The following is a 27,751-nucleotide window of genomic DNA, read 5'->3' as shown; positions in this document are numbered from 1 at the left end:
ATAGTTAAAGTAGTCATTTTTTTTTTTCCACCCTTAATGGCTTCTAGATTGTGGTCCTTGGAAAGCCTTACCTATGTCTGTGTTATTACTAAACAAAAATTTCTTCTTTTTCTATGTTTTTATGACTTCATACACTTACATTTAGTTATTTCATTAATGTTTATATATTTGTGTGTGTAAAAAGTGGCCTATCCATTTATTGTTTTTTGAAAAGAATTATGTTTGAAGATGCTTATCATATTAAGATATATATATACACACACACACTATTAGATAACATTTATCTTAATATGTAGTTTTATTGTCAGATTTTATTATGTAACTTGGTAATACCTCTAATCTATGTTCTATAGTCAGAACATTTCAATTCATATTTAGTAAAGTAGAAAAACATGATTTATACTCTGGTTGGGAAGTTTTCAGACTCCATTGTGTATCAGAATCACAAAGGTGTTTTTTAAAAATGAATATTCCTAGCTCTATTCACAAGACTCTGACTCATTTGGTTTAGTGTAAAGACTAATATACACATTTCTTGTCAAGTACTCCTTGTCAGAGGTGATTTTTGAAATGGTGGTTCTATATTTTGAGAAACTCTGACCTACCTCATAGGAATAAAGTCACTGTAAGTTCATTAATAGAATTTTTTTTAGTCAGATTTATTGAGTTTATATGCACATAGATAAAAATTCACCAATTTTTGTATATAGTTCTATGAGTTTTGACAGTAGTCTTGATAGTCTTGTAAACACCAACACAAGTCAAGATAGAGAATTTTATCATCCTAGAAAATTTCCCTTTATGATTTTATAGTCACCTACCCCCTATTGCCAGCCCCTGCTGACTGTGTCTACAGTGAGGAATATTAGCTTCTTTAACTTAGCATACTGCACTTGAGATTTAGCCATGTATTAGTAGCACTTTACTAATACTGTGGAGTATTACATCATACAGATGTAATATATTTTATCCATTCATCAGAGAGATTGTTTCTAGTTTTGGAGATAATGAATAAATCTGCTATGAGCATTTCATTATAGATTTCCACGGGAACATACATTTTCATTTCTCTTGGGTAAATACAGAGGAGTGGATTGCTAGGTCAAGGGTAAATGTATATTTGAAGACACTGCCAGACTTTTTCCTAACATTTCCTCCCTTGGTGACCACTTCTTGGTATTGTGAGTGTATTATTTTTAACCATTTTAATACTTATGTAGTAATATCTCATTGTGGTTTTATTTTGCATTTCCCTAGTGACAAATGATGTTGAGTGCTTATGTATCATCTGCATTTTTTTTTTTTTTTGCTCAATTGTCTGTTCAGCTCTTTTGCCCACCTAAAAAATCTTTGGTTTTCTTATTTTTTATAGTTTGTGTATTTTGGGCCACATGTTTTATAACCTATTTGTTTGCAAATATTTTCTTTCTGTCTGGCTTGTCTTTTCAGTGACTTATTATCTTTTGAAGAACTAAAGCTGTAACATCTTGAAGAAGTAAAAATTTATAAATTTTGTCTTTTATGCTTCATGCTTTTGGTATTATACATATTTAAGAAATATTTGCCTAATCCAAGATCACAAAGATTTTTCTCTTATGTTTTCTTCTAAAAGTTGTATAATTTTACCATTAAGTCTATAATTTATTTTTAGTTAAATTCATATTTGCTGTGAACTATAAGTGAGGTTTATTTCTTTCCAGATTACCCTTTCGTTGACTTTGCACCTTTGTAGAAACTCAGTTGATTGTATACATGTATTTTGGATCTACCACTGGGCACTCTTATTCTCTTGATTTATGTGTCTGTTTTTTTGCCACTAGCACATTGCGTTCATTATTATGGTTTTATGGAAAGTCTTGAAATTAGGTTTCTTTAAAAAATTGTTTTGACTGTTTCAGTTACTTTTTTTGTTCGTTTAAATTTGAGAATCAGCTTTAATCAGGAATTTTGATTGAGATTATCAATGTAGAGAGACTTGACATATTAAAGATATTGAGTATTTTAATCCATGAATATGGTATGTACTTAATTTACTTTTTAAAAATTTTTTCGTTAATGTTTTTAGACTTTAGCATGTAGATCTTACACATATTTTGATAGTTTTATATATATTTCATGTTTTTTGGTAGTTTGTGTTTTTAATTTTAATTTCTAATTATTCATTGTTGGTATATATGAATACAATTGTTTTTAAAAAAAAAACTTTCAAGAAGTGGGGTGTGGTGATTCAAGCCTATAATCCTAGAACTGTGAGGCAGAGGCAAGAAGATTGCATATACCCTGGAGTTTGAGGTTGTAGTGAGCTATGATAATCCCGTTGTACTTTATACCAGGCAACAGAACGAGACTCTGTCTCAGAAAACAAATAGCAATAATAATCTTTTAATAAAGACTTACATTCTCAGCTGACTCAGGACATTCTGTTTCTTTCTAGATAGCTTCCTGATATCATTTAAGAAGATGGTAGTAAAATGTAGTAATGCAATTTACTATTTTAACCATTTTAAATATACAGTTCTGTGGCATTAAAACATTTACATTTTTGTGCAATATGTAATGGCCTTTCTACCCTGAAATTTTCCTACCTTCATTAATTGATTATAGTAGCTTTTGAGTGGATTTTAATAAATTCTTTGGGATTTTCTATGTAAACAATCATGTCATTAGTAAATAGAGATAAATTTTATTTTTCTGTATAGAGAAAAGTTTTATTTGTGTAGGTCTTTTATTTCTTTTTCTTACCTCACTGAATTGCTTAGAACTTTCACTACAAAGTTTGGGAAGAGTGGGCATTCTTGGCTGGTTTCTGATCTGAGGGGAAAGTACTTTATTTTTTCATCATTAAGCATAATGTTAGCTATAATTTTTTTGTAGATGCTCTTTATCTTTTATTTCTGGTTGGAGAGTTTCTATCATGAATGGATATTCAGTGTTATCATATGTTCTTGTGGCGTGTAATGATTATAAGATGTTTCTTCTTTAGTCTGGTGATAGAGTGAATTATGTTGGTTGATTTTGGAATATGAAACCAGTTCTGCATAATTGGGACAACACCTACTTCATCATGCTATATTATCTTTTTTATATATTGCTGGATTTGATCTGATAATATATTATGGAGGTTTTTTGGCATCTATGTTCATGTGACATACTGTTTTGTTTTAATAACTTTGTGCCTGTATGTGTATATTTTGCATAAGAGTAATGCTTGACCTCATAAAATGAGCTGGAAAAAAATTTTTTTTTTCTCCTTCTGGAGAAATTTGTGTATAACTGATATTATTTCTTAGTTAAATTTTAGGTAGAATTTCCCAGTGAGTTGAAGTTTATTTTTCTTTTTTTTTTTCCCTGTGGTAGATGTAGTATGGTTTGGTTCTTTCTTTCTTCCCCTCCCTTCCTTCCTCTCTCCCTCCTTTCTCTGTTTCTCTCTTCCTTGCATCTCTTACATAAACATGCCTTCTCAGATATGTCCTGTTACCCTACTTCAGTGTTGGAGAATCAGCAGCTAGTGGGGAGAGCAGCTCAGGAAGTTCAGTGTTGGAGAATCGGCAGTTAGTGGGGAAGGCAGCTTAGGAAGGTATTTTAAGACATTTTTCAGGGGAAGAAGTTTTGGGTCAAGTGGAGAGTTTAGACCTAAGAGTAGGTATTTCATCTTCCTAGGGAAATCTAAATCTTAAAAGTTTTTATGAAGAAAGGCACCTCTCTCAGTGACCTTAGGAGAATATCCCAGACTATTGTTTGGCAGAGGCAGAGAGAAGATAGGGGGAAGCAGCAGATGCAGATCCAAGGCAGAGAAATGAAATGCCATGTGGGAGAGCTGATGGGACTGGACAAGCTAGACGTCCAAGTCATAAATTCCACTGGAATTTTTGGTACAGGGACTAACTATGTTCTAGGTCACAGAGCGGAAAAACCAGGTAAAGATCTCACAGGTAGTAAAGGTAGACAGTTAAAGTAGCAGACCAAGAGGTAGATTTTCCCATAATGAAAACTCACAGGCCAGCAGTTTTGAAGCCATATTGCCAGTATCATGGTTGAGAATGAAACTGCGACTAAAATCGAAGTTTTGTTAAGTCTCACCCAATAACATTTAAATCACTGTTTCTTCTCCTTTGTTCCCTCCCTAAGAGCTCCCTCCCCAATCTGTTTTCTAAGATAGAGAACAGGGCAGTAATGAAATGAGAGAAAATGCTGAGGCCAGTAAGTGGGCCTCCAGCTAAGATTGGGTAAGTCTCTACCCAGCCTCACCCCTACAATTCGATAGAAAAGAATCCTCTCCTTTCCTCCCTCTCGTTATTGGATACACGGGCTGTTTGTGTGTCAGGTCTGCCTGGATGTCCAGTCCCCTGTTTCCCATTGTCAAGAATGAGTTCAGGTACTGAGTTGAGCTGACGACAGTGATCGCTGGTACAAAAAGCATTCACACACACATTTATTGCAAAATGAAAGTAAGTCTCAGAGGGAGAGACAGTCATTCTCTGTGAGTGGAGAAAGACCCCAAAGTCTGGCACACGTTGTCCTTTATATGCTTTGTCCATCTTTCTGGATTGGTGGTTCTCCCATCTTTGAGGTGATTGATGGGTTGGAGTTATACAGGGTAGACAACTATTTTAAATTGCACATGAACTTTATGGCATTCCTGTATAACAGATTATGTGACTGGTTAGGTTATAAGGTTATATAATAGTTTCCTTACAATGCATGCCCCCTCCTAGAATCCTTTATGAAAACTCTCCCTATGCCATGCTAATAATTAGATGATAATGAGCCCTAGGTCAGTTAAAGCTCACTAGGAACTCCTTACTATGTATATTCCCACCAGGGGAACATATTTTCTCATTTCTTCCTATTTGATTCCTATGTTATTTAGAAGTGTGTTGTTTAATTTTCAAATAACTGAGAATTTTCCAGATACCTTTTTATTATTGATTTCTAGTTTAATTGTCTTAGGGGCAGGAAATAGGGAGTGCATGTTTGGATTTGTTGGTGTTTGTTTCCTGAGTCAGAATATGTTCTATCTTAAAAATAATGTATGCTCGAAAGAATGTTTTCTGCTGTGGTTGGGTTTAAATATCACTTAGGTAAAGCTAGTTAATAGTATTACTCAGATCATCTATAACTTTACTAATTTTCTTTTGAATACTGTATGAGGAATCTTGAAAATTCCAGCTGTATTTGTGGGTTTATCTGTTTCTTTTATGAATTGATTGTCATGCATTTTGGAGGAGCTCTGTACTTAGGTGGGTACACACTTAGGATTGTTTGCCTTTCTGGTGAATTGACCCTTTTATTGTTTTTATTGTTTCTTAGCTTTTCTCTTTCTCATTGGTCTTCAAGTCTACTTTGACACTAATACAGTAGAACCTCCAGATTGACCACTTCCCTACATTGATCACCTCCTTAAGTTAACCTAATTTTCCTAGACCACACATTAAACCACGTGTGTGATCTGTTAGTACAGTAGGCCTAGTTCCTATGTTGACCACCTCCATATGTTGACCATTTTGTTAGAGTCCCTTTGGGGATCAACTTGTAGAGGTTCTACAGCATGATGATTCTAACTCTCTTTAGGGAGTTTTTTTTTTTTAACCAGATGTTTTTATACTTAAAGTTTACTGTAGAGACATTTGACAGTCTTTTTAATTTGTATTTTTAGATCATTTGCATTCAGTATAACTAATGACATAATTGTCTTAAAATCTCCCACACTGTTAATTGTCTCCTGTTTGTCCCATCTGGCTCATCATTCTTAATTTTCTTTTTTTTCCCTATCTATTTTTGTGGTGCTAGTTTACCTGTACAATTGACTTACTTATACTTAAATATTTTTTAATGGTTGTTTTTTGTTCACTGTCTGTGTCTTTAATTTTGGTCTGCTGTCAATCAGCATTTCATTGCTTCCCTTATAATAATTATATAATAGTATATTCCTAATTCTTTTTTCTCTTTTGCATATTACTATAGATTTTAGTTTTATGCACAGACAGGATGGCCATAAAGTTTGTGTGCACAGTATTATAAATTGCACGTGAACTTTGTGACTAAAAATCCATTATACATTGCTACTATTTTTTAGTTTAGGTGATCAATTATCATTTAGAGCTTTTAAAAATAAGAAAAAAAGGCTTTTTATTTTTCTTCATTTTAGTCATTTTCATTGGTCTTCTTTGCTTTTTGCAGGTTTATGTTTCTGTCTAGTAATTTAATTCTTTCTGTGCAGAGTTCTTCCTTTAACATTTGTTTTATAGTCACATCCATTGCTAGTGAGTTCTTTGAGTTTTTGTAGTCTAAAAGTCTTCATTTTTGAAATAATTTTTTGAGGGGAATAAAATTTAGATTTACTCCCCTAAATTTAGATTTAGTTTTTCTTTTTAACACTTTAAAAATGTCACTGGATATCGAATAGCTTGCATAGTTTGTAATGGGAAATCTGCTTTAATTCTTTGTCCCTCTGTATATAATAGATCTTTTGTTTCCTCCGGCTGACTTTAACATTTTTTGTTCATATTTTGTTTTGTATAAAGAGTCTCAGTAAAGATGCAAGGTATAATTTCTGTTCTTTTAAGTTTGTTGAGATTTGATTTGTGTCCTAGGATATAACTAATCTTAAGAGATTGATCCATAGCCTGATTGGTTTTTTTTTCCTCTCTCAACACTGTAAATACTTTACCCTGTTATCTTTGTTTGCATGGTTTCTGAGAAGTTGTAAAGGATGTAATTCTTATCTTTGCTTCTTTGTAGTTAGGGTGTTTTTTCCCTCTGGCTTCTTTTTGTATTTTTTCTTTATATTATAGTTTCAATTTTTTAAATGTGATAGGCCTAGGTACCCTTTTTATGGCTTTTATCCTGCTTATTATTCTCTTCAAACTGTGGGTTGATGTTTGACATTAATTTGGGGAAATTAATGCTCTCAATTATTAATATTTCATATATTTCTTTTGTTTCTGTTTTCTTTCCTTGCAGTTTCCATTATATGTATTTAAACTTTTGTAATTGTCTCACAGTTCTTCGGTTTTTTTTTTTTTTTTTCCTTCTATTTGCTTCTTAGTTTTGGAGGTTTCTGTTGAGACATTCTCAAGTTTAGAGATTCTTTTCTCAGCTATGTCCAGTCTACTAATAAGCCCATCAAAAACATTCTTCTTCTTCTTCTTCTTTTTTTTTTTTTTTTTTTGAGACAGAGTCTCACTATTGCCCTAGGTAGAGTGCCCTGGCATCACAGCTCACAGCAACCTCCAGCTCTTGGGCTTAGGGATTCTCTTGCCTCAGCCTCCTGAGTAGCTGAGACTATAGGCACACGCCACAATGCCCGGCTATTTTTTTGTTGTAGTTGGGCTGGGGCTGGTATATGGATATATGGGGCCAGCTCCCTACTCACTCTGCCACAGGTACCACCCACATTCTTCATTTTTATTATCGTATTTTTGAACTCTAGCTTTTGATTCTTAGAATATCTCTCTGTCTGCTTACATTCATTGATCATCTGTTTTTGCATGCTGTATTCTTTATCCTCTGGAGCCTCTAGCATAATAATCATAGTTGTTTTAACACCAGTCTGATAATTACAACATTGTTGGCCTATCTGAATCTATTTCTGATACTTGTTTTGTGTCTTCAAACTGTGTGTTTTATCTTTTAATGTGTCTGATAATTTTTTCTCAATAGTTGGCCATGATGTATAGGGTAAAAGGAACTATTGGAAATAGGCCTTCACTGATGTGAGAAGGTTTGGGGAACCTTTCTGTAGTCCTGTAATTAGGTCTCAGTTTGTCCCAACCCCCTTAGATGGGGCAGGGTGGCTAAAGGTAGCTGGAGCTGGGCATTGCCCTTGTCCTACATGGAATGTTGAGGGGGCTGGAGTTTGTTATTTCTCTTCGCCCAGGCCATTCAAGCTTTGATATACCACCAACAGGTTAGGCTCTGGTTAACTAGTTTCTTCTGAGGGCACACTTTTTAAGATTGGACTGCTCTGGTATATCTCAAAATGTTTCCTTTTCTCTTCATCTGTCTAGAAGCATGATCAAATTTTCTATAATATTCAGTGTAAGAACCAGGTAGAACTCTAAGAGGTAAGTATTAGAAAATTGTGCGGTCCCCTGATGACTAGGTCCTCTGAGAGTTGTCCATCATTCATGTTCAGGTTTCCTTACTCAGGTACTAGTTCCTGCATAGGTTTCCAGGGTGTGATTCTTCATATTCTCCTATCAGTCTTATTTTGGGGTTTGCCCTGTGGTCTCATTTCTCTTACCAGTTTAAGAAGAGTTGCTGTTTTAGCTTGTTCAGCTTTTTATTTGTTAGGATGGCGTGGTGATTTCCAAGATTCTTACATGGTTGGACTAGGAACCGGAAGGCCCCTGTCCTTTTTTTTCCTCCTTGTGTTTTGTCCGGCTAATTCGTACACCTACCTTAAGGTTCATTAATTTTTTTCTTTAGCTGTGTTTAATGTAATTGTGAACCCCTTGAAGGCATCTGTTATTTTGAGGTCTATCACAGTCACTTTAAATTCTCTGATTGTTTCAATCCTTTTGAGTCTGGTTTTGTCACTTTGTCTACAGACAGTGGTTAGTTTTTCTTATATATTTCATAATTTTCAACTGAATGCTACGTACAATTTATGGAACAGTAAAGAGAGAGGTAAACAGTATTTTATGTCTACAGTGGTGTTCCTCTACTGTAAGTATTGAAGGTTGAGTTAATTTATTGTGCTTATCTGACTACATCGAAGAAGTACTAAATTTTTTGCATGTAGTTGATACACTTGATTAATTTTCATAACAATAGCTATGTGATCCAAAATTATGAGCAGCTTGTGAAAGACAAGCTTCTGCCTTGGCTGTTGTACATTACGCGTCCTAACTGAAGGTTGAAGCAAAATGTTGACATTTTGGTTGCAGTTGTAGATAAAACTGAAATGCTAAAAAACTGCACAATGTTACCAAGTATTTCCATTTTTATATTTTTTTATGCCTCAGACTTTTAGAAGAACATGTTGAGGTGGGGGGAAGCACTTATTCTTTGGGGTTTGAGGTTTGATTCCCTGCTTTGTAAGTCTCCACTCATCCTTTATAATGGTATTCAGCAAGTTCGTTACCTTCTGTAACTTAAGTTTCTTCATCTATAAAAATGTGAGAAGTTCACTTGAGAGTTGTGAGGATTAAATGATATGAAAGCGCATAGCCACAGTGCCGCCTCAGTAGGGATTACTTTACTCCTCTTCCTTTGGGTTTTCTCATGTGGTAAATATTCTGCATTTGTAACAGGTAAAAGATCCTCTTATTTATTTGCAAAGAGATTACATAAATACAGTCTATTTTGCCAAAAAAGTTAAGAGACTAATTTAGTTTCTACATGATCATTTCATTCCAAAAGCTCTGATCCAAAACCTGTTGTCACTTCCTCACATGGACCTCTCTGGGCTTCCAGTCTCTCTTGTGTGGCTGGCCTCACTTTCCTTTTGTTAGTCCTAGTCCCTTTTCGGGACATTGCTACCTTCCCCAGGAATACCTTTTAGGTGCAGGTGGCTGGCCTTTGGAGCTTCTCCTTTTTTTTTTTAATCTAATCCTTGACATGAGCTAAAAATGAATAAAACACAGAAACATAATTTGAATATAACATTATTCTGATACTGGATTTGCAATAAACTCCTCTATCTCATATAAGCCAGAATATTGGTTATAATTTATAATATGACAAAGTGCCTTTGTTGTGTTAATATGTAACCAGGATAAAGAACATTTTACATGTATTCTATTTTTTGGTATAGGGAACCAAATGAGGGTTGTATCCCATATTGACATAATATTCCTTTCTTCTTTTGATTTATTAATATCATAAATATGAGGCTTTATCATTTTCTCAGAACAAGACTGTTTATATTAAATATTCACAAGTTAAAAAACTTGATGATTTATTATGTTTACTTGCTGTTAGCCTCAAATATATGACAGTTCTTTTACAAGATTGTCCCTTTTCATTTTTTTAATGGTTATCAAAGTGGCATTCCTTCCTGAGTAAGATTATAACATAATTTATGTGGATAACAGCACCTAAAGCCTGTCAGATAAAATAGAGAAATGATAATGTGGAGTTTAATGCATATTCACAGATCATAAAAACAAAATAAAATTAAAAAATAGCAAGAAAATCTTTTTTTAACTAAAACACAAATGTATTCTATTGCCTCTAAAGGTAAAGAATTCCTGAATAAATTCAGTGATATTTTTAAAGACAAATAGAGAAGGATTGTTAAACCTAACATTCTTTAAATCATGTTATGAATAATAAAAATGAAATGTTAGAGTGTTATTTTTTCCTGGTTTAAATATCAGACATTATTGTGCTTATTCCATTAATTCTGACTTTATTTTTGGGAAACCTGATTTTGCTATAGAGATTGCTGCTATTATATTTTCTTGGAAAATTTGTTTGTCTGTAGGTGTGCTGGTAATTGGGTGAAACATTCCACTAAGCTATGTTGATACAGAAATATTTTTAAGTATACTTTTCAACATTTTCCTCATAAATGAGGAATATATTTGAACACATTCACATATATTAAAAGTCACAGTGCTGATAAATAACAGTTCATAGTTGATGCTTGTGGTATGATTACTGATTTGATGAATCAGAAAACAAGTTTGGATTTGCCACAGTAGCTAGAAATTTAGGAGTAAAATCTAGGACGAGGGAGCTAGAGAGGAGAAGTCCTCAATTCTGCACGTAACTTTGCCCATTTCTCTGGCTGAACCTTGAACTGTGCATGAGCAGGACAAACACTAAGCATCCCAGCTGTCCAGCTGCTGGTAGGGGATGACTGATTGGGATTTTGAGTTTAGACAAGCTAAGTGCTTTTTAAAACAAAAGTGAGCACCCCTTAGAGAATGTAACAGAATCAGTAGCCTTCAAACATAACCATTTACAGTGACCAGGATACAATTCATAATTACTCAGTGTCTGAAAAAACAGGGAAAATGTGATCCATACATTTAAAAAAAGTAACAAATTGGTGACCTGTTCTGAGCCAGCTCAAATACTAGAATTAGTTGACAAGAATTTCACCAGTACTGACAATTAAGTTTGTGAACTTGCCACAGTGAGCTTACATTGGCAGCACTGTACAAACAAGGTAAGGTTTCACACCTTGCTCTATCAGTGTCTCACAGTTGTGTTCCTGTTGATGAGTGGCTGTGTCTTGCTGAGTGGTATTCATTATTGTTGCATGTTTTTGTACACTCTTGGGAGCTTGCATTAGAGCAACAAACATTTGTAAATTTTTGTTAAACATGGCAAGAATGGAAGTGAAATCAGGGATATGTTCATCCAAGTTTATGGGGATAATGCCATGAAGAGAACAGCAGTATATAAATGGATTAAACATATTTCTGATGAGAAGGAAAGCGTCATTGATGCAGAGGGTTAAGAGTGGCCAGAACTAATGAAGACATTGTAAAAATTTGTTGAATTGTGAGTCAAAATTGTCCGCTAACTGTGAGAAGCAAGGCAGACCAAGTGAAAAATCAGTAGAGAAACAGGAAAATCTTAACTAAAAATCTTGGTGTGGCTCTTGCTTCATGGCAGGGTACCAAGTCACATGACACAGTGTGTGAGGGAGTTTTTAGTCCGTAAACAAATAACCGTATTGGAACACCTTTCCTAGTCACATGATCTGGCCCCCAAAGACTTTTATTTTTTTTAACATGATGATAAAGGAAAAATTGAAAGGAAGGTCTTTTTTTGACATCCAGAATATCAAGGAGCTTTGATGACCATTCCAGAAAAAGTTGCAATATTGCTTTGAAGAGTAGACTAGGCACTGGCATTGATGCATGGCCTCTGAGGGGAGTACTATTAGCAGGTGTAACAGTCTCGTAACTCTCATCATCTTCTTGTTATCTGTTTAATTCTATTTCTTCAGTTCTTCCACACCTAAGGTCAATTCTTCCCTAATTCTTTTTAGCCTAGGACCAGTTTTAGCCTACTTTCATTACCTATAATTTTATCTGATAAAAGTAACTGGGAGATTTTATTTGCTGAACACTGAATACATGTAAGTTTTTTTCTGTAGATAAATGAAATGTTTTGAAAATCTTCATTTAAATAGTATTGAGACTCTTAAATATTTGAATAATTGATTCACTTTTATCATTTTATTAGTCAAGGGTCTTACTTGCAGAACACAACATCATTTTAGCTAGTGATTTATTATTGAAGGATACTGACAGAATCTTTAGGAGGCCTGGGAAGTGAGGTACTTTTGTTACACAGGTTGGAACCATGAAGCCAGGAGAAATGCCCAAACATACCATGACTGACTCAGGACCAACTTCATTGCCTTCATTGCCCACCTGGCATCTGTGAAGCCAGAGACTGCTCACTAGAACTACAGGAAAACCAAATACCTCCTCCACCAGAGTGCTTACAAGGCTAGCAGCCTCCCATCATGTGGAGCCTCCCATCACTGCTTTGGCTCACTCATTTCTTGCTTCCAAAGATCTCATATTTATTTATTTTTGGCAGTGCCTTGGTCATATGTAGACCCTTAGCTGGAATGGTATCTGGGAATGTTATATATAGTTTTCCATTCTCTGCAATAGATGAAAGTATGTTGAAAGGGGATTTGAAAAAATGTTCATCATCTTTAATCATCAGAGAAATGATTCATCAAAACCACTTTGAGATATCATCTAGCTCCAGTAAGATTAGCCCACAGAACAAAATCCCAAAACTACAGATGTTGGCGTGGATGCGGAGACAAGGGAGTACTTCTGCACTGCTGGTGGGAATGCAAGCTAATATGGCCTTTTTGGAAAGAAGTTCAGACAATATTCAAGGAACTAAAAGTGGACCTACCATTTCATCCTGCAATCCCTGTATTAGGTATTTACCCAGATGATCAAAAAACATTTTACAACAAAGACATTTGTACCAGAATATTTACTGCAGCCCATTTCATAATTGCCAAGTCATGGAAGCAGCCCAAGTGACCATTGATCCATGAATGGATTAACAAATTGTAGGTATATGTGTACCACGGAATATACTATGCAGCCATAAAAAGATGGAGACTTCACATCTTTTATGTTTACATGGATGGAGCTGGAACATATTCTTCTTAGTAAAGTATCTCAAGAATGGGGAAAAAAAGCTTCCATTGTATTCAACTCTACTATGACATCAGTATGTAATCACCCACACATTCATAGGAATGGTATAACATAACTGTAGCCCAGAAATAGTGAGAAAAGATGAAGGAGAGGGAAGAGGAGGGGAGAGGCTGGGAGGAGGGAGGGTACCTGGGGACACCTAACCTAATGTGCATAACACAATGATGCATTTCTAAACTATTAAGAATAGAGTATGACTGTCTTATCACAACAAATAAGTAAGTGAGGAAATGGTTATGTTAATCAATTAGATGTAAGCATTCCAATTATATATCAAATCAGCACATTGTACCTCATAAATGCATTAATGGACACAGTTATGATTTAATAAAGAATAAAAATGAATACTAAGGATAACCCCCCCAAAAAAGGGGATTTGAATTTTATTTTATGTTTTTTTATTTAATTTTTTTTTTTTTTTTTGAGACAGAGTCTCAAGCTGTTGCCCTGAGTAGAATGCTGGTGCATCACAGCTCACAGCCACCTCCAACTCTTGGGCTCAAGCCATTCTCTTGCCTCAGTTTTTCTATTTTTACTAGAAACATGGGTCTCAGCTTTTGCTCAGGCTGGTCTCGAACTTGTGAACTCAGGCTATCCACCGCCTCAGCTTCCCAGAGTGCCAGAATTATAGGTGTGAGCCACGATGCCTGGCTAATTTGAATGGTTTTTGAGTATCTGCTACATTCATAATAAAAAATGAAAATAAAAGTATCAGTGTGCTGTTTACCTCATCACTGAATATCACAATAGTCACCAGATGGCCAGGGGGAGTACTTCCAAGGCAGCCATAGTAATTTTCAGCAGTGAGACGCTTTTCTAGGATGAGTTTATGAACTTAATTGTCAGAGCTTGTAAAACCATAGCTCTGATGGCCATTTCAGAAAAAGAGTTCCAAAATTGCTTTGAAGGGTGGATTAAGTGTTTGTATCAATGCATAGCTTCCCAAAGGGAGTAAGTATGCTGAAGGTAACCATAGTGATATTCAGCAATGAAGTATATAGCACTTTTTCTAGGATGGGTTCACCAACTTTAATTATCTGACCTTCTGTGAGTATAGCTAATTAAAAGTTTTGCTAAGTAGCTTTTGCCTCATTTAAGGAACCTTGGAACATCTTAATGTCATATTGGTCTACTTGCATGTGTCTTCTCTTCTGCCCCCAATGATGTTGGTATGTTTTGTTTAAGATAATCTCAACTCAAAACTTAACTTGTTCCAGATCACAGCTTCAACTAATTATTATTAGAGGACTCTAATAATATTTTATCACAGGTAGAACATTAAGTAACCAATCTGGAAGCCATTGGAGAGGGGATATGCTTGAAGCATACAAGAGACTGCAACTTTTCCTAATAGAATGTTAGGATCCCCCCACCCCTGTTCTTAGTTTAGAGTCTAAGTCAGTGGGCTCTAAAGTAAGTGGAGTACACAAACCAATCTATTGGGATATGCTAAGAAAATAGTAGAAATTTTGCTGTCTACATCTTGACAATAGTGCATGACTTGAAAAGTTTGGAAACCTCTAATGTTTAGGCAATTTATTGTTTTGAATACCAAAAAAGCTATTGGGACTAAGAGGTGAAACATGTGCATGTATAACTCTCAAAGTAAACTTGGAATGTGAACTCAAATATTTTCTTTCCTTTTTATAATTTGGCTAAACCTTGATGGAGAATGTTGAGACATTAGCATGTTTACAGTGATTCAAGGGCATTTATCCAAATTGGGTTACATCTTTTAATGTTTTGAATTAATAAACTTGTATATTTGGGACGAAATTCCCCATAGCCTAGTGTTTTCTCTTATTTTTACCAGCTGAAGATACAGATAATATTCAAACCAAGACCATGTCTTCTCTTTTCAGTTAATTGTAGTTTCAGGTGTTTGCATGTTTGCTAGCTTTCCTCAGTGTCCTGTTTGCAGACATTTTCTGATTGCTGTCCGTTCGTGGTACCAGTGAGATGTTTCCCAGCCATGCTTCCATGTACCCAGTACATTGTGGTATACATACTGTCAGCAGTAGCAAGATGTAAATTCTATCAGTGGCTATAATTTATGAATATTCATGTTTTTATCTCAGATATTCAAGATTAAAGCAGTGCAATTAGCAGAGAAACTCCTTCCTGCTTTTAACACACCGACTGGGATTCCCTGGGCAATGGTGAACCTGAAAAGGTAAACTGTATTTTATGTGGGTATTCCTATTCTAGGAATTAAAATTAAAAAAGAATTAAGTTAACTGCTATTTTGATCTTTTTAGTCTCAGAAGTTTCTAATGATTCACCCTAACCATGCTTTTTAGGACTTAAATTGGTTTTCTCTGTACTTACACAGAAGCATTTTTTTAATTTAAATATTTGATTTTTAAAATATATCCTTTACTTTGAAACTGGTCACTTGCCTTAACTTCATTACAACTTCTACTACTTGTTTCTCTTAAGTCTAGATTTCTTGTCCTCACCTGTATAGTTATACAATATTTATTTCTTCAAATTTGCTTATTTATTTCCACTTGGTGCTGTGAAGGGTTCAAAGCACTTTCCTTTGCTTTTTGTATCCTCTAAGTGAAAATGAACAATATTATGCCTCCAAATTAGGGCTCACCATTGCTGAATGTCTCATCATACTAAGGGAAGATACAATTCACGATGTTGACTGTTGGGTTTTTGTTACAGTAGCTGCGCTTTTGAGGTTCTCAGTGAATTCTGAAGTATTGTTCTTTCCATTCTGTTTTTATTCTAATAGAAAACATTGGTTTTTATTTAGATGAAGTATTTTCTTTGGAAAACTTTATAAATCATATAAATATATATATTTGAGTAATGTCAAAAAATTTCTTATAACTAGCATTTAAACCTGCTGACTGAAATTCTTGCTGCTCGTTTTTTCTTCTGATAAAGTTTATTACTCATCTTAATGTTGGAGATTGATATTAGGTGGAAATTTGCTGTTCTCCTTGCACTTAGACCATTTAGAATAAAAGTTAGGAGCATTTATTTTTCTAGAGATGTGAATCTGTGACAACTTCATTTGAAAAACAAATCATCTATGTTAGTCCTTTTTTTTTCTTGTTTTAAATTTTAAAATATTAAGGGAGCACAAATGTTTCTGTTACATGGATACCTTTAATGCTGAAGTCAGACGCTAGTGTGCGTCATGAAAACACTAGCATATTCTGCCCACACTTCCCCCTTCTTGGTTTCCAGTGTCCTTTACATCTCTTTGTGTCCATGTGTGCCCATCATTTAGCTCCCAATTATTTCTGAGTACATATGATTCTTTCTAATGAAATACTTTATAGAGTTTAGATTTATATTGAGAACTCAAATTTAATACTGAACTTTAAATCTAACTTTACTATTCTCTGATTTCATGCACTATTTATAATGCAGATTACCTCCTTTGTAAGGAAAAAACTGGCTCAAGTTTGAGGGCAACCTTCACTAAAGGATGTGCCTAGTGATGCTGTATACATATTTGTTCTCTCTTCCTAATTTCATGACACTTGTCTGCTATTTCCTTCACCATCACTGTCAGAGTCATGGCCTTCTTAGATAATAATGAAAACTTAATTGTGGTAAGAAGAGAAACTTGAGGTCTTTTGTTGTTGTTGTCTACACAGAGGAAAAGAACTGAAAAAAACTAATGTTAAATTGCAAAACTTCAAATCTAAGATGGAGATTAAAGTAGAAAGGTTTTCAAGGACCATATCTTGAGCATTTTATGAGTTGAATTTTCATTTAGTTTCTGTGAATATTTTTATACAATTACATAATTTTACTTGTGTTTTTACATTGTAAATGTAATCATGTACATAATTTTAAAGGTTTTTTCTTTCCCCTCTTGTTGGCTAGGGTCTACACGTTTCCCACATATAGGCCTTCCCCAAATCATGCTGCCTGAAAGCCCGCCCATTTAACAGTCTGCGATATTCATCTTCTACAGTGTGATATAGCATACAGAAGCAAAAGCAGATATACCTGTTAGAGCTTCGTAAAACAGTTTATTTGGTTTAGTGTTGGTGTTTTTGTTTTTGTTTTTTGAGATAGTCTCATTCTGTTGCCCTGGGTAGAGTAATGTGGTGTCATAGCTCACAGGAACCTCAAACTCCTGAGTTCCAGTGATCCTCTTGCTTTAGCCTCCCTAGTACCTGGAACTATAGGTGCCTCTCACAATGCCCAGCTAATTTTTGTATTTTTAGTAGAGACAGGGTCTCACTCTTGCTTAGGCTGGGCTTGAACTTCTGAGCTCAAGCAGTCCTCTGGCCTTGGCCTCCCAGAGTGCTGGGATTACAGGTGTGAGCCCTCCCACCTGACTGTTTTACTGGTTTAATGGCTTATTTTTCTGCTACTTATTTTTTCTCATTCAGTAATACCTCATGGAAATAGTGTTGCAGGTCATCCAATAGAGTTCTTTGTTAATTTTTGTGATAATTACATACTGAGACATAGGTTAGTTATACCATAATTTCTTTATTCATTTTTATATCATTGGTATTTATTTCCATTATTTTCCCACCACAAACATTGCTACAGTGGCACTTCTGTTACAATATTTAGTGGAATTTTATTTCTCTGGAAATGATTCTTGTAAATATGATTGCTGGATCAAAGAGCATTTACCTTTTTTATTTCTTTTTCTTTTTTTTTTTGTTTTTTTGCAGTTTTTGGCCAGGGCTGGGTTTGAACCCCACACCTCCGCATATGGAGCTATAGGCGCTGCCCATTTTTTATTTCTGTAGCACAGATTCCCATATGTGGGTGGGATTGCTGCATCATAGGGATATATATTTTTATATTTAATTTTATACTTACATGTACTGCCAAAGCATGTTCCAAAAATGTGTATAGTACATCACATTTTCAACAACAATGTCTAAGAGAACTTAACTGCCTGCAGGTATAAGTTCTTTTTTTTTTTTAATTGAATGATAACTATGTACATTAATGCACTTCTGGGGTACAGTGTGGGGTTTTCACATGCAATCCGAAACACTTCCATCAAACTGGTTAACATAGCCTTCATGTCATTTTCTTAGTTATTGTTTTAAAACTTTCACATTCTACTCTTAGAAAGAGTCACTTGTACCCTTATAAGATAAACCTCAGAAGTGATCCCTCCAATCCTCCTTCCTCCACCCATTCCCCCCTCCCCTCTCCCTTCCCCTTCCCCGTATTCTTAGACTGTTATTAGGTTATAGCTTTCATATAAAAGGTATAAGTTCTTTTTTAATTTTTGACAGACTGGTATCTATAAAATGTTACACATTGTTATTTTAATTTGTATTTGCTGGCTAGTAAATTTGAGCATCCTTTTCGTGAATTTTTTGGATCTGTAGATTTGCTGTTTTGTGAATTGTCTGTTTCTAATATCGCTTCAGTTATTTATCTTTTTCTAATTAATTTGTAAAGTGCTTTCTAGGTTATGGAATTAATTCTTCTCTCCCTGTTCTATGAATGGTCTGTTGTCATTCATAAGGATTAAACTCTTATATATTCAAATATATCTTTATAACTTGTGGGTTATAATCTTGGTTAAAAAAATTGTCTTCACCTTTTTTATGTTCTTTCATATTTATTTAAAGCTTTTAAAATACTCCTTAAAAAAAATTTCAAGTATTGTGTTAGTTGTGGAGTTTTCATTAATTGCCTTTATGAGATTGAAGGAATTCTCTTCTGTTTTACTGAGAGTTGATTTCATGAATGAATGTCGAATGTTGTCTGATTTTTTTTTTATCTGTGGAGGTAATCATAGGGTTTTTCACTTTTATTCTCCTAATACGGAAAATTACTTGTAAGATTTTTAAATACTGAATCAATGTTGTTTTCCTTGGCCATAATGTATTATCGTCTTTATATTTTGTTGTATTTGATTTCCTAATACTGTGTAGAACTGTGTTTATGGTGAGTATAGGTAAAAACTTTCATTTTTTGTATTGGCTTTGTCATATTTTGGTATGAGTTATCAGATCTCATAAAGTGAGATTTATTAATATTATTAAAATTATTATTTTCTGAAATAATTTGTTAAGTACTATTTTTACTTAGTTCTTAAATGTTTGATAGCTTCACCTATACAACTATCTGGGCCAGAAATTTTTTTTGTGGGGAGGTTTCTAATAACAAATTTAATTTTTTAATATGTGTGTATGTATTATATATCATTAATACATATGAGTATTCAGATTTTATTTTCATCTTTGTCAGTTGTAGTTAATTGTATTTTTGAGAAATTTCTCCATTTCACCTAAATTATCAAATATGGTGTAAACTTGTTAATGTTATTTTCTTATTCCTTTCATGTTTCTAACTTCAGTAGTAATAACCCCTTTTTCATTCTTGATGCTGGTAAATTATGCATTCTTTCTCCCTCCCTCTCTCTCTCCTTCCCTCCCTCCTCTTTAGTATAACTAGGCATTTATCAATTTCATTAATGTTTTCAAAAACAATTTTTGCCCTTGTTAATTTTCATTATTGTTTGTTTTGTAAATTTCTGCTTTTTTTTTCCCCATTACTTTCTTCCCTTTCCTTACTTGGAATTTTCTAGCTTATTACATTGGAAGCATAGATTATTATAAACCCATAAATTTCCAAGGACTGCTTTCTGTAGCTACACCTTAGATATTTTGTTTTTTCATTATCATTTAGTGCAAAATATTTTCTAATTTTCCTTAGGATTTTTTTTGACACCTTAGTTGTTTGTAGCTATGTTTTTCAATGACCAAATTTTAGAAGGTTTGAAGATATCTTACTTGTTTTGATTACTAGTTTAATTTTTGAAATTATTGTAATTATTGAAAATACTCTTCATAATTTTAATTTTTAAAAATGTATTATAACTTTATGGCTCAGCATTATAGTCTTTTAGGTAAATACACTTGAAAAGATTGTATATTCTACAGATGTTGGGTGTAATGGTCTCTATATATCTGTTAGGTTAAGGTGGTTGATGTTTTTGGTAAGATCGTTTTATGAGTTCTGAGCTCAGGTGTTAAAATATCCCAAGTACAATTGTGGAATTGTCTTCTCTCTTATTTCTGTCAATTTTTTGTTTCATCAATTTTGTAGCTTTACTTTCAGATACTTAGACTTTCACAATACTCCTTTCTGATGACCCTTTTTATCATTCTGCTATGTCTCTCTTCATTTCTGTGTAATATTTTTGTCTTGAAATTTAGCAGATACTAATGTAGCTGCTTCACCCTGCTTATGCTTACTATTTTAATGATTTATCTTTTTTTTATCCATTTGTTTCCAGCCTCACTGTATTACTTTGACATAGTGCTGCTTTTGCAGACAGCCTTTGGATTTTGCTTTTGTCAGTCTTCTAATGTTTAGATTTTAGTTGGAATGTTTAGTTCATTCACATTAATGCAGTTATTGATACAGTTTGATTTAGGATTTTTATTGCTTCTCTTTTTCTGAAATTTTTTGAATTTAAGAATATATTTTAGAATTCTATTTTAGTTTATTAGCTTTTTAATTTAATTTATTTGTTAGCTTTTTTTAGTGGTTGCTATAGGAATCACTTTACATATAATTAATTCTTTTCTTTTCCTTTCCTTTTCTTTTTCCTTTTCTTTTCCTTTCCTTTCCTTTCATCATTGAAAGTAGAAGAAACCAAGTTACACTGATTGCTTTTGTTAGGTAAAGTCCCTCTTACAATTGTGTCTTGCCCCCCAAAGTTGTGTCATACACCAAGACCCCACCCTCCTCCTTCCCTCTCTCTGCTCTTCTTTGCCCCCACCCCTCCCTCCTTCTTTCTCTGTTCTCCCACCCCCACCTTGTCATTAATTGCCATTAATTGTCCTCAGATCAAAATTGAGAACATAGGATTCATGCTTCTCCATTCTTTGTGATGCTTTACTAAGAATAATGTATTACACTTCCATCCAGCTTAATATAAAGGCTGTAAAGTCTCCATTTCTTAATGGCTGAGTACTATTCCATGGTGTACATATACCACAGCTTGTTAGTTCATTCCTAGGTTAATGGGCATTTAGGCTGTTTCTACATTTTGGCGATTATAAATTGAGCTGCAATAAACAGTCTAGTGCAAGTGTCCTTACAGTAAAATGATTTTTTTCCTTCTCAGTAGACACCCAGTAATGGGATTGCAAAATCAAATGGGAGATATAGCTTGAGTTCTTTGAGGGTCCTCGAATGTCTTTCCAAAAAGGTTGTATTAGTTTGCAGTCCCATCAGCAGTGTCAGAGTGTTTCCTTCTCTCTACATCCACGCCAGCATTCTGCAGTTTTGAGATTTTGTGATGTGGGCCATTCTTGCTGGGGTTAGATGGTATCTCGGGGTGATTTTGATTTGCATTTCTCTAATAATTAGGGATGATGAACATTTCTTTATACGTTTGCTAGCCATTTGTCTGTCTTCTTTACAGAAGATTCTATTCATGTCTCTTGCCTATTGATATATGGGATTGTTGGCTTTTTTCATGTGGATTAATTTGAGTTCTCTTAGATCATAGTTATCAAGCTTTTGTCTGATTCAAATATCCAAATATCCTTTCCAATTGTGTAGGTAGTCTGTTTGCTTTGGTTATTGTCTCCTTAGCTGTATAGAAGCTTTTAAGTTTAATTAAGTTGCATTTATTTATTTTTGTTGTTGCAATTGCCATGGCAATCTTCTTCATGAAGTCTTTCCCCAGGCCAATATCTTCCAGTGTTTTTCCTATACTTTCTTGGAGGATTTTTATTGTTTCAAGCCTTAAATTTAACTCCCTTATCCATCTTGAATCAATTTTTGTGAGCAGAGAGAGGTGTGGGTTCAGTTTCAGTCTTTTACATGTGGATATCCAGTTCTCCTAGCACCATTTATTGAATAGGGATTCTTTCCCCCAGTATATGTTCTTGTTTGGTTTATCGAACATTTTTTCCAAGTCTTGAAAGTATGATGTTGGTATTTTAATAGGGATGGCATTGAATCGGTAGATTGCTTTGGGAAGTATAGACATTTTAACAATGTTGATTCTTCCCAGCCAGGAGCATGGTATGTTCTTCCATTTGTTAATATCCTCTGCTATTTCCTTTCTTAGAGTTTCATAATTTTCTTTATAGAGGTCCTTCACCTCTTTTGTTAGGTATATTCCTAGGTATTTCATTTTCTTTGAAGCTGTGGTGAAGGGAGTTGTGTCCTTAATTAGCCTCTCATGTTGGCTGTCATTGGCATATACAAAGGCTACTGAATTGTGGACAGTGATTTTATATCCTGAGACATTACTGTATTTTTTGATGACTTCTGGGAGGCTTGTGATTGAGTCTTTGGGGTTCTCTAAGAATAAGATCCTATCATCAGCAAAGAGGCGGAGTTTGACCTCCTCTGCTCCCATTTGGATGCCCTTTATTTCCTTTTCTTGTCTAATTGTATTGGCTAGAACTTCCAGCACTATGTTGAATAGTAATGGTGACAGAGGACAACCTTGGCTGGTTCCAGTTCTAAGAGGAAAAGCTTTAAGTTTTACTCCATTCAGTAAGATATTAGCTGTGGGTTTGTCATAGATAGCTTTGATTAGTTTAAGAAATGTGTTTCAGATTGTGTGTGAAAACACCAGACTGTACCCCAGAAGTGCATTAATGTACATATTTACCATTCAATGAAAAAGAAAAAAAAAAAAGAAATGTGCCACCTATGCCTATAGTCTTCAGTATGCTAATTAGAAAAGGATGCTGAATTTTATTGAATGCTTTTTCTGTGTCTATTGAGAGGATCATATGGTCTTTGTTTTTGCTTCTGTTAATATGGTGAATAATGTTTATGGACTTGCATATGTTAAACCAGCCTTGTATCCCTGGAATGAAACCTACTTGATTATGATGTATGAGTTTTTTAATGATAAGCTGTAATCTATTGGCTAGGATTTTGTTGAGAATTTTTACATCTATATTCATTAATGAAATTGGCCTGAAATTTTCCTTTTTAGTTGGGTCTTTCATGGTTTTGGTATCAGGGTGATGTTTGCTTCATAGAATATGTTGGGGGACGATTCCTTCCTCCTCAATTTTTTGGAATAATTTCTGCAGTATGGGAATAAGCTCTTCTTTGAAGATTTGATAGAATTCTGGTGTGAAGCCATCCAGACCAGGGTATTTTTTTGTTGGAAGATTTTTTTATTGTTTCTTTGATCTCAGTGCTTGAAATTGGTCTGTTCAGGAGCTCTGTTTCTTCCTAGCTAATTCTAGGGGGAGGGTGTGATTCCAAATATTGATCCATTTCCTTCACATTGTCAAATTTCTGGGCATAGAGTTTTTGGTAGTATTCAGAGATGGTCTCTTGTATGTCTGTGGCATCAGTTGTTATTTCTCCTTTATCATTTCTGATTGAGGTTACTAGATATTTTAGTTTTCTATTTCTGGTTAGTCTTGCCAAAGATTTATCTATTTCATTTATTTTTTCAAAAAACCAACTCCTTATTTCATTAATTTTCTGAATGATTCTTTTGTTTTCAATTTCATTGATCTCTGATTTAATTTTGGATACCCACAGCTGCTGAACACCTTTAGCTCTGTCAGGCTCAGGGGCGCAGTCTGGGGCCCTGGACAATGCTTAAAGTCCTCCACACTCTCGCCTGAGTTCTCCCAAGGTAGTTCATCTGAGTGCCAAGTCCAAAAAAAAACAGAACAGCTCACAGGTAAGACCTTTCCAGTTTGCAATCTCACTGCTGCTGTACTTACAGCTGTGGCGGGATTAGACCAAACAAACACACTCAACCACTTGCCAGTTCTCCACTGCTTTTATCCTCCTCATGGGGTCCAGAAGTCTCTCACTGATTCCCTATGTCCCCAAAGGGATGTTTCTGGGCATATCTCACCAGCCAGAGATGCCTAGCATCTTCTTTCCCCAGTCTCACCTTGGGCAGTTGCAAGGAAGCCTTTACTCGGCCGCCATCTTGCTCTTCCTCATAATTAATGTTTTCAATCGACTTAGAGATGGTATTGTACCACTTCACATAAAGTATAGAAATATTGCAACCATTCCCACCCATGTACACCCTCTTTCCCACCCTTCAGTAGTATAATACCTATGTATCTAAAACACTATACATCTCAAAATATATTTTAAAGTACTTGCTTTGAACAGTCCCATGTATGTCTATGACATTAAGAGGGGAAAATAGTAATTTAATGTATGCTTACCCAATTATTTAGTATATTCAGTGCTCTTCATTCCTTTTTGAAGATCTGAGTTTTAATGTTGTCTCTTTCCTTCAGCTTGAGCAACTTTGTTTAGCTTTTTATGTAATGTTAGCCTGTAGGGATTATAGTTCTCCTTTGTTGAGAGGTCTTCATTTTCCAACTATTCTTTGTTTTAAAATTTAAAAAAAATGTAATTATGGTTATATGGTTGTATATCTTTATAAGTTACATGTGATGTTTTGATACATGCGGACAGTGTACATTAATCAAATCAGGGTAATGGGGGTATGCATTACTTCAGGCATTTATTATTTCTTTGTGTTAGGAACATTCCAATTCCAATCTTTCCATTATTTTCACGAATACCCTAACTTATTGATTGTCACTTTATTATGCTGTCAGATATTGTTCATTGTATCTGACTTCTTACTATTCTTTTGTACCCATTAACCATCGCCTTTCTATTCCCCTTCCCAGCCTCTGGTAACTACCACTCTACTCTCTGTTCCTGTGAGAGCATCTGTTTTTAATATTTAGCATAATTACACATATGAGTGAGAACATGCAAGATTTGTCTTTTTGTGGTTGGCTTATTTCACTTAACATAATGTTCTTCAGTTCCAAGCCTATTCTTGCACATGAAAGGATTTCTTTTTTGTGTGTGTGACTGTATAATATTCATAATTGTGTATATGTATCACAATTTCTTTATCCATTCATGTTGATGGACACTTAGGTTGGTTCCAAATCTTGCTTGTTATGAATAGTACTGCAATAAACATGTGAGTATAGATATCTTTTTGATATACTGATTTCCTCTTCTTTGAATATATACCTAGCATTAGGAATTCTGGGTTATATGGTAGTTTTATTTTTACATTTTTGAGGAACCTCTATACTGTTCTATATAGTGGTTGCACTAATTTATATTTTCTACTAACAGTGTGAGTGTGTGAAGGTTCTCCTTTCTCCACATCCTTACCAGCATTCATTATTGTGTGTGAGGAAGTCAATTTAACTAGGGTAATATGATATGTCATTGTAGTTCGATATGCATTTCTCTGATGACTAATGATGTTGAGCATTTTTTCATATATCTGTTGCCCATTTGAAAGTCTTCTCTTGTGCAATTTCTATTCAGCTCCTTTGCCCATTTTTAATAGGATTATTTGTTTATTTTTCTATTATATTCTTGTAATTAATCCCTTGTCAGATGGGTAGATTATGAATATTTCTTCCCATTCTATGGGTTATCTCTTCCTTTTATTGATTATTTCCTTTGCTGTTTAGAATCTTTTTACTTGATATGATCCCATTTGTCCAATTTTATTTTGGTTGCCTGTGCTTTGTGGTTATTACATATGAAGCCCAGACCAGTGTCCTGATCTGTTTTCTCAGTGTTTTCTTTTAGTAGTTTCATAGTTTTAGGATCTAAGTCTTTAATCCATTTTGAATTTTATGTATGGTGAGACATATGGTTCCAGTTTTATTCTTGTACACATGGACATCCAGTTTTCCCGTCACCACTTATTGAAGAGTCTCCTTTCTCTACTGTATGTTCTTAGCCCCTTTGTTAAACACAAGTTCATTGTAGACACGTGACTTTGTTTCTGGATTCTCTATTGGTCTGTAGTTTTATTTGTTGTGTCCTTTTGTAGCTTTAGTATCAAGATGGTACTGGTTTTGTAGAATGAATTGGGGAGGAGTCTCTCCTTTACGATGTTATGGAATAATTTCTACAATGTGAGTACCAGCTCTTCTTTGTAGGTCTGATAAAATTTGGACCAGAAACTAACTGGTCCAGGATTTTTTTTGTTAGAGAATTTTTTATTACTGATTCTATCTTGTTCATTTTTGGTCTGCTCATGATTTCTCTTTCTTCCAAGACTCTAGTGAGTCATTATTAATTAACTCATTGCTAATTAACTCATCTCTAGTAACTCTTGGAAAGTTGTGTGTTTGCAGGAATTTGTCTGTTTCCTCTACTTTTTGAGGTTTTGTACATAGATTTTCATAGTATTCATAGATGATTGTTGATATTTCTGTGATATCAAATGTATATCTCTTTTTTCATTTTGATTGAGCTTATTTGGGTCCTTTCTCTTCTGTTCCTGATTAATCTAGCCAGAGGTCTATCAATTTTATTTATCTTTTTAGTAAACCAACTTTTTGTTTCATCATTCCTTTTTATTTTTTTTCTTTTTATGTTTGTTTTTCATTTTGTTTAATTCTACTCTGACCTTAGTAATTTGTATTCTTCTACTGGCTTTGAGTTTGGTTTGCTCTTCCTTTTCTTCTTCCTTGAGATAAGTCATTTGCTTGTTAATTTGTAATCTTCCTGTCTTTTTGATGTAGGCATTGAAGGCTATGAATTTTCCCCTTTGGATGGATTCTGCTGAATCCAGTATATTTTGGTAGCTTGTGTTTCCTTTGACATTCACTTTGAAGAATCTACTGTTTCTTCTTAACTTTATTATTAACCCAATAATCAAACATTTGGCAGCAGATTGTTCAATTTCCATGACTTTGTGTAGCACTTTGAGTGTTTATCTTGGTGTTTACTTCTAGTTTTATTCCACTTTGATCAGAGAAGATATGTATTATGATTTCTAATTTTTATTAGTTTGTTGAGACATGTTTTGTGTCCTAAAATATGATGAGTCTTAGAGAATACTGCATGTGCCCAAATTTTTGGAACAAAACGATAATGAAGACATGAATTATCAGAACTTCTAGGATACCGCTAAGGCAGTCCTAAGAGGAAAATTTATAGCACTGTAAGCCTTCCTCAAGAGAACATAAAGAGAAGAAGTTAACAAGTTAATGGGACATCTCAAGCAACTGGAAAAGGAAAAACATTCCAATCCCAAACCCAGCAGAAGAAAGAAATAACCAAAATTAGAGCAGAATTAAATGAAATTGATAATAAAAGGATTATACAACAGATCAATAAATCAAAAAGTTGGTTTCCTTTGGCCAACCTAACCAGAAAAAAAAAGTAAAATCTCTAATTTCATCAATCAGAAACGACAAAGACGAAATAACAACAGACCCTTTAGAAATTCAAAAAATCCTTAATGATTATTACAAGAAACTTTATTGTCAGAAATATGAAAATCTGGAAGAAATTGACCAATACTGGGAAGCATGCCACCTTCCAAGACTTAGCCAGAAGAAAGTGGAAATGTTGAAAGGCCTATATCAACTTCTGAAATAGCATCAACTATACAAAATCTCCCTAAAAAGAAAAGCCCGGGACCAGATGGCTTCACGTCAGTCAGATTGTACCAAACCTTTAAAGAGGAACTAGTGCCTATATTACTCAACCTTTTCCAAAATATAGAAAAAGAAGGAATACTACCCAACACATTTTATGAAGCAAACATTACCTTGATCCCCAAACCAGGAAAAGACCCGACAAGAAAAGAAAATTATAGACCAATATCA

General features: G+C 34.3%; 1 protein-coding gene across 1 annotated transcript in view; it reads left to right on the top strand.

Annotated features, from left to right (window-relative positions):
* MAN1A2 (mannosidase alpha class 1A member 2) overlaps window positions 1-27,751 on the top strand; it is a 184,331-nt gene that overhangs the window by 72,182 nt on the left and 84,398 nt on the right. Inside the window, exon 6 of the mRNA XM_003793819.2 lies at window positions 15,239-15,333. Within this exon, the coding sequence (XP_003793867.1) occupies window positions 15,239-15,333 (95 nt within the window). The remainder of the gene's footprint in view (window positions 1-15,238; window positions 15,334-27,751) is intronic.

This window comes from Otolemur garnettii, unplaced genomic scaffold (assembly GCF_000181295.1).
Source record: "Otolemur garnettii isolate 467f Iridium unplaced genomic scaffold, OtoGar3 scaffold00073, whole genome shotgun sequence".
Classification (NCBI taxonomy): Eukaryota; Metazoa; Chordata; class Mammalia; order Primates; family Galagidae; genus Otolemur; species Otolemur garnettii.
Note: the sequence above shows the minus strand (reverse complement) of the source record. Positions and strands in the feature narration are given on the sequence as shown.